Consider the following 8,519-nt stretch of genomic DNA (forward strand, 5'->3'; position numbering starts at 1 on the left):
ACTGCTCAGGTGTATCACCTTTGACTTTAAATTTTAGAAATGTTATTGAAAGTGAGAAATACTCATTGGAACATTAAAGTCTTCTTGGTGGAATAATTGTGGAATGCATGTCTGTTCAAGTTAGAAAGGAATGCAGGTATTCCATTTGGGGGACAGAAATTTGTAATTAGATTATAAGTATGATTTAAGGTCTGGGCCTCTTTTAAAACTTTATCAGTAATGTATTATTCAAATTCAAATCATACTTTATGTTAAATTTATTTAGGATCAAAACCATTCAAGTGCAAGATATGCCATTTTGCAACAGCTCAGCTTGGCGATGCCAGAAACCATGTCAAAAGGCACCTTGGGATGAGGGAATACAAGTGTCATGTCTGTGGGTGAGTAAATTGAAACCGTCTCTACCGTGGTGAACCAGGAAGCATGTGCAGGATATCCATTGTTTCAGAATTCAAAACTGATACGAGTAAGAGTGGCTAAAATTATGCATGCGTATCCTTCTTTCCATTGTTATGGTAAATTCCTTAAACACAGTTATGACATTCTTCTCCCACTTCTAATCCTGTACTGAAGATGAGCAATTTTATGGGCTACAAGGTCAATTTGAACCTGTAATCTGTAAATTGACTAAATTATAGGATGTTCATTCACATTGCCAGAGAGAAGTGTAAATTCCATTTAAAGACGTACAAAAATACATAATATAGCTTCAGGATTGTATATGTATTTTTTTTTCTTTTGCTATACCGCTTTAATTTTAATCACATTAATGGTTCTTTGGATACATTGGACACATTCTATAAGGAAAAAAGCAGAAAAAGATTTAATTTCAGAGAACTGATTATTGCAGGGATGAAGCTTAAAAAACCAGTGTATAATGTAGGTTTTTGTGTAATGTTATTTCAAAACTTGTTGTTTTCCTGTTTTAGTTAATGGCTCTTTCCTCTAAAGAATCATTCACAATGTTTAATTGTCACTCAAATGTGTTGCATTTAATAGGAAGCAATGAGACGCCTTAATGCAACACTAATTAATTTAGCAGACATGTTTAAAAGGTTTTAAAATGCCATGACATCTATGGTATATCATAGGACATTCAGAGCTGGATTTTAATACCTTACTTCTGATTAAAAGTATATTTTAATGCTGTTATGCTAGAGAAATTAACTAATAAGTGCATCATATAAAAGCACTTTATGTGAAACCTGAGGAACCTGCAGTTCTTATGGTTAATTCACAAAACACTTCAGATTCAATTAAATTATGCAATGTGCACATGTTATATTAGGTTTATTTTTTTCAGTGGAAGATTCTTTTGGTTAGCACTACTGTGTAAATGTCTTTTAAGTCAAAAACACTTTCTGTTTTTTAATGGACTGTACATTTCATCCCAGGTTGCAGTTGCATTTTTTGACCCTTAAGATAGTTTTACAAATAACTTTGCAAGCAGTTTTATTAACCATGGCCTGTGATTTATTCATTGGCAGAATTGATGGTTCAGTGACTTGGAGCTAAAGTAAATGAAGATGAACCTTTGCCCTAAAGCCCCCTGAAGATCAGTGGGAGAATGAGTTTTGTTGCTACTGATTTTAGCTGCAAGGGTCGAGTGCCACATGGTTCATTTAATTGCTCCAGGTCTTGGAATTTTAGAAGATACCTCATTTATTGTTTTCACCATGTGAGTTATAGGAAAGAGGAAGGCCCTGACTCCAATGAAAGTTTGTGCTATGACAATGAGCAGTTTCTTCTTTGTGTCTGCAAAATAAGTAAATAGTTTTTGCATACTATGTTATTAGAAACCTAATTCCATTCATTTTGTATTAGCATTACCAAAACCTGGAAAGAGAAGAAGAAACTTTCAGAGAGCAGTTTCTGACATATGTAGCGTCAAAAGCAATGTCTGATTGATTGGCTTTGGTTGTGTGTTTTGAGCAGTGCACACTTGCTTAGCTCATTGCTTAGCATGTACAACTGGCATGTTTCACTAATGGTTTATATAGTGATTCCCAAGTAAAGAATTATAAGTACATACAGCTATGTTGAGTTTTATACGGCTGTCAGAGGTCTTCGTGTGTGTGTACACATAGAAAAAGCAGTCTGCATTCCCAAATTGTATCTCTTAAAATTACAACAGTCGTTGAATTTTATTTGACCAAGAAATAATAGTTCTCTTAATTTTTTTATGTGAAATTTGATTTAAAAGTCACATAACAGTTATTTGTACAGGGTAGATATTTTTACAGTGAAGCTAAAAGTTCTGAAGAATTTCAGTAAACTGCAGAATGCCCATCGACCTATGTAGTGGACACAGAACAATAATGAGTTAAATACCCTTTAATGCTAAAGAAAAAGTATCATAGGTTGTTCTGTATTCCATGTGTTTCAGAGGGATAGAGCAGAATGTAGGTTAAAAATTAAAGTAAAAAACGTTTAAAAAAAAAAAGAGAGAATTGGCTATCAGATTAGTGGCAGTAGAGAGCACTGGTACATTAACATCACTGACAATGTCAATTCATTATCATTGATGGCTAAATAATCTTAGAAATGCTCAGTGGACCTATTAGTTCCTGAACATAAGCAGCTCATGCTGCATTTCTTCATTAGCTTTAATTGCTATAAATTTTACCTTTTAAAAAATCATGCTTTAAAAGGTGAAGTGATCTTTCAGGAACATTAACTCTATAATTTTGTCACAAACAGAAGGTCTCACACTATGTTTTCTTTTCTTCAGTAGTTAGTATCTTAGTGTCTGTTTTAGAATTTTACTAATAACCCCTTCACTGTTTGAGTTGTAAGAAATAAATGGTTTTTCAAACAGTTCTGTTAGAGTAATAATATATGAAAACAGTGGGGCAGGCACATTTTTAAAGTGAAATTATTACTCACAGTGTTGTACTATTTTTCCTTAGTAACCTCTTGAAAAAATCTTACATTCGATGGTGAAATTGACGAAAACAACAAACAGTACATTTTGTTGAAAAGACCTCAGTATTAATGTTTCAGTTTATTTGTAATTGTATGATTCTTTTTCATATCTTTAAGATTTTAGAGGCTCATCAAATATGTGTCATATACTATTTACTAAGGCTTAATTTAAGGGTTGTGCATTAGCTACTCCTTTAATAAAAACTGCCTTTTAAACTTTTACTTCAGTTGTTTGAACCTACACTGATCTTCTTTGAATTTTTAAGCTCAATTTTAAGATCTCTCTGTCCCCCTCGTCGGCAAATCTTAGCCACAGTATATCATGGATTTAAGTTATTTGACCAAAAAGGCTGAATGTATTGTATTCGATGTCTAATTCCTAATGCTAGCTGGGATTCAGAATTCAAGATTTAAATTTTGTTTACCCATGGTTTACATGCTTATGTCAGGGTATAGGTTTCAAAAATGTATTGCTCTGCACTTCCTGTTTTAAGAACATGTTATAGATAATTTCATTTAAAAGCCTTTCATTTTACTTTCACTTTTAGGAAGAGCACTTTTTGAATTACAGTTTCTTAATGTTTTTCTTACTTCTGAGCATGACCTCAAGAGGAATTTTATAGAATATAAGTGAATTTATATTTAGCACTTGATGGATAGTTAACATGAAAATGTGCTATGGGTCGGACATAGGGCTTAGTGGGGGAGAAGATAAAAAATAATAGAAAGCACCTTATATAGAAGTTAATAATTTTGTTGGGAACATATGTTTAAAAATAGGTAAACACATTTTTACTAAGTCCGTGATCTTTACCTTTGCTATTTTTCAGTAGTCAAGAACTTAAAAATCTCAGTGGCTTAAGAACATCATCGTGGAAACCATGTTTTGTTAAATTCATTTACATTTATTTTAATAATCTCTTCCTCCGTGTGTGTACACACATACACACACACACTAGTGTATATATAATACTCTCAGTAATAAATAGTATTTAAGCAGTGCTGTGTTTTAGTGTACAACTTAATTAGCAGTCGTTTAATTTGTTGATCTCAGTATCATGAGATTGTTATCTCATGTTTATTACCCCATGGTACAGATGGTAAACCTGAGAGTAAAAGTATTTTTAGTGATGGAGTTAAATTATGGGCTAGTAATGGTAGACCACTGTTCCCTTCCTTTTAACTGTACCTTTTCTTTATTTCTCTGCTTTTGTAATATCTGTTTTTTTAGTTACTGATTTTAATTTGTACTTATTTTTTTTCTCTCTAGGTAGGTTGTTTTCTCTAGCATGTGATAGCTGTAACTTCCAGCCCTCAGCCACTTTTGTTTTCTGCTTTTGCTCAGACTTACATTATTCTAAAAAATTTCTTGCACTGTATTTTATTTTAATATTCTGGTATTCAGTCTCTTTCTCTCTCTCTCTTTTTTTGGTCTCTCTCTGTTTCACTTTTCTCATATTAAAGTGTTGTTTTAAATAATTTTATTATTTTTCCTCATTGTTCTTTGTGTGTTGATAATTTATTGCACTTGAGTTGTTATAAATTGAATGTGTTAGTATCATAGAAATAAGTGCCTAAAAAAGTGAAGATTTTATTGTCTTTCCATTAGGATGAGAGGGGTAAAATTGATCATCTTGGGTTATGGTTTTTATTTTTCATTACCAGTTACTACAAAAAAAGACTAAGTAGAAAATTAGTAAGTAGCCTGTGATTTCAGTAAACCTGGGAAATGATACCTAACTTTTGTATGCTATTATTCACAAAAACCCCAGTATGCATGATTTAGGGGTTATGTTATTTTCTGACTGCTTTCCCTGTGTCTAGTCTTGAATCTTGTATATAAACAGTTGAGTAGTACTTAGCTAATCAGGAGAGAATAGGGCATTTACTAAATCTGTCACCTCTGGGTTCATGAAAAGATTCTAGACATTTTCTATTGTGTATTAATGTGCTTATGAACTGTTTATTCTTAGTTGGTTTAAGAAACCTTAAATAGAAAGTTAGTAATGCAGCAAAACTCTTTTTTTGTGTGTGTGTGGCATTACCTAGTTTTTGTGCATTAGAAGGGATCTTTATGTAGATGATTATAATGTCACTTTCTGACCTTTGCAGCTTGAATAATTGTAAATCATTGCTTCATAACGTGTCAGAGAATGTCTGTACTAGGCAATTAAATGGCAGAATATAATAGACCAAATTATTGCCTGTCATGTTTTCAACAACACAGTTAGTATTTGAGTTACACTTAATCATTACGTGCATTAGCAACTTCATTGGAATCCAGCTTCAGGCTGAGCATGAAATACATTACATTATTTAAACCTCTAATGGTACAAGTCATTTATTTGTGTTGAAGTGTACAACATGCAGAGTTTCATAAAGCAAGGAACACTTGAGAGCTTAATTTATCCAAATCAAAGTCTAAATGCAGATAAACACAAGTGGCAAAAATTAGTAATTTTTATAGGCTGGAAATATTTAAAAATACATGGTTGTGTGTAATTTTAGGCAGCAGGAATAAATTAAAATCACTATTTTTAGTCTGTTCTGAGAACTAAAGCTGTGTATACCTAAATCATTAAGAGCACCATGGGATTACATTTTTAGCTGAACAATTAATTACAGCCATCATATCTACAGATGTATCCAAATAAAATAAGTTTTTGGTTCGGCTGGTTGTTTTGGTTAAAGAGACAAAGAAAAAAAGATATAGATAGAAAAAGTTTGTTTTATATCATATCATAAATTATGCATGTAACAATATAAAGGGCAACATCTCTCAATTTTATAAAAAAACATCAAAACTAACATTAAAATACTCTTGTTATAAAGGATGTGTTACATATTTTATCTCTATAATATTTTAATGCTTTTTGTTTAATGGTATATTATTGTCTTTAGTTTGAAAATTTAAAAATCCCACATAATGCTGACTGTCTCTCTTCCTGTCGGTGAGGAATACCAAATGTACATTGTTAGTTTATTCCTCTGATGTTGAAGTCCTTGAAATACCATTTAAATACCGAATGGATGTTATTTTATATTTTTTATAAACAAATCACTTTTCATTTTGAAAATCTAGGAGATAGCTTGGTTATTATATTAAAATAAAATACACTTTTTCTCAGATACGATTGTAGGATATTTTTTAGTGAACTGCTTTGTAAATCCAGGAGAGAGTCGGGGGTATGGCTAGGATAACGGGGAAGAAACAGAAGAAACTGTTTCCCGCCTCTCCTCACAGGGAGAGGAGGGCATCTTCGTCACCACCATATCCTGTGCTCCTTTTTTGTGATGGTGTTTTCTTGAATTTTTGCCTTGGAAGGGTAGGGTCATAGATTTATTCCAAGACAGTAAGTGTGATCAGCTCATCAGAAAATAGAAATAAAATACACATTGTCATTTGTTGGTGTTGTAGTTGAAAACATTGGCCTCTGTCTCTAAGGTCTTTTCCAGTGAAAAGGTCTTATCTCAGTGACTTAAGTAATTTTTGCTTTATTTTTATTTTAAAATGTTCCATGGTGACTTTAAAATTCTATTGTGGAATCACAGGATTCTTTAGTCCCCCTGATCCCAGGAGTGAAATACAGGAGGGCAGCTACTCCTCTGGTTTCCTTTGCCTGTCCTGTGATTTTTTTTTTTTTTTATTGTTAACCTGTTTTCTCCCTTCCTCTCCCTGTTCATGTGTTTCTCAAAGTCCTTTACTTTCTACAGGGTTTTGCTCTTTGATTTGTCTGAGACTGAATAAGAGGAGGTGTTGGAAATGTAGATAGGAGGGAAGTACAACCATTGATTCAGGTATTCATTCATTTCCCATTGGGCAGATTCTTGACAGTTTCCTCTTCAAGTAGGCCCGGGTGGTGCAAGGGCCCTGTGCTCACGTGCTCCAAGTAGGAGAGACAGACTCAGAGGCAGACTACAGGGGAAAGAGCGGGGGATGGTGGTCCACAGAGGAGGGGTGCCCAGCTCTGCTTGGGAGCAGCAGGAAAGTCTTTATTCAGAGGATAGGTTTGAGTTGGTTCTCGAAGGATGAGGAGGTATTTATACACAAGGCAAAAAAGAACATTTTTTTATTAGAGGGAACAAAAGAGCAAAAGTAGTGAAGTATGGAATAGCATGGCATATTAAGAACACTGTGAGAAATTCCTGGAGTTTAAGTGCTTAGAAGGGGTGAAGCGGGGGATTTTTTTAATATTAAATATTTATGGAGCATCAGTATATGCTGTTAGTCTTTAGGGTTAAAAGATCAAAACGATATCTGCTGCAAATGGATGGAGAAAGCTCAGGTAAAGAAATGCCCAAGTCTTTTCTGAATCTTGTTGCTGATTCAAAAAATATTTCATCAGCTAGGTAGCATGATGTGAAGGTGAGTGGGGGTTAGGCTGGCAGCCAGGGGCAGCCCATTCCAGGCAGGGCTTTGGGGAGGTTCAGCCAGGAGCATGGCGAGTTCAGGAGCCGCAGGGACTTCAGCTCTGCCTGAGGTGGGATTGTAAAGGAAGGGGCAGGTGGCAGGGCCGGATCACAAAACTGTGCCATGCTACGGTGCTGAATGCTGGCCTTTTCCTCTGCTTTCCATCACTTTTTTTTTTTTTCCCTTGTCCGACTTTCTTCCTAGTTTTCTAGACTGTGAATAAGCAGTGAAGGGAGGAAATAGAGAGCCTGGCAGGAAGTGAATTACTACTTCAGAATGAAGGGGCATGGGGATTGGCCGTGGGGAATGATTTTTAAGAGAATTTCATTGTTCACAATTTTACCTTCGAATGCTGTTGACTGTGGATAACTGTAATGGAAACAGGTTAATATCGGTTCCATATCACCTAATGCAGCATAGTTCCAAATGATAATTACAAGGACACACAGTCACGTGGCCATACCGCAGATGTCCACATGCAACTGATACATTGAAAACGGACGTTAGGGTTGTTTCCATACACAGTTCATCTGGCAGGGCAATGTAAATTGGGACAGGAAACCATCAATTAAAGAAAAAAAATATATATATATATACTGTCTTGTAATGGGTATTATTCTCCTACTTCTTAGTCCTTGGGTATGTAAATGGTTTCTGTTTCTATGGGTTCTGTCTCCATACCCGTTGTTCACTTTCAGTCATCCCTGGAGCTCCTTTATTCCCCTCGCTGCCACTTGCTTTAGCATTTTACCAAGAATGAGTATAAGGTCTTTGTTATCTATGTATTTAGAGTGCCAAGTAAGAACAGTTCCAAGCACTGTTTAATGCTACTCTGTAGGTATATGAATTTTTAGAAAATTATTTTGGGTTTGCTGTTCCCTTTCAATTTTAGAAAGTACTGTTTACCGCTGAGGAGCTATAGGAGTATACTGAGCTGGACCAAAGGATGGTTGTTTTGAAGGACTGATGAAGGGTTAATTAGCATCATAAACACACTGTCAGCTTTACATGTGGTTCATGGGGCGCTAGAAGATTCTTCCTATAAAATCTGGCTAGGGCTTCCCTGGTGGCACAGTGGTTGAGAGTCCGCCTGCCGAGGCAGGGGACGCGGGTTCGCGCCCCGGTCCGGGAGGATCCCACGTGCCGCGGAGCGGCTGGGCCCGTGAGCCATGGCCGCTGAGCC

The 8,519-nt window shown here is 35.3% G+C and overlaps 1 protein-coding gene across 12 annotated transcripts in view; it reads left to right on the plus strand.

Annotated features, from left to right (window-relative positions):
* ZNF407 (zinc finger protein 407) overlaps positions 1–8,519 on the plus strand; it is a 537,200-nt gene that overhangs the window by 35,020 nt on the left and 493,661 nt on the right. For all 12 annotated transcript variants that reach the window (XM_055080461.1, XM_028480250.1, XM_055080463.1 and 9 more), the window contains exon 3: positions 266–380. In XM_055080461.1, the coding sequence (XP_054936436.1) occupies positions 266–380 (115 nt within the window). The remainder of the gene's footprint in view (positions 1–265; positions 381–8,519) is intronic.

This window comes from Physeter macrocephalus, chromosome 19, assembly GCF_002837175.3.
Source record: "Physeter macrocephalus isolate SW-GA chromosome 19, ASM283717v5, whole genome shotgun sequence".
NCBI lineage: Eukaryota > Metazoa > Chordata > Mammalia > Artiodactyla > Physeteridae > Physeter > Physeter macrocephalus.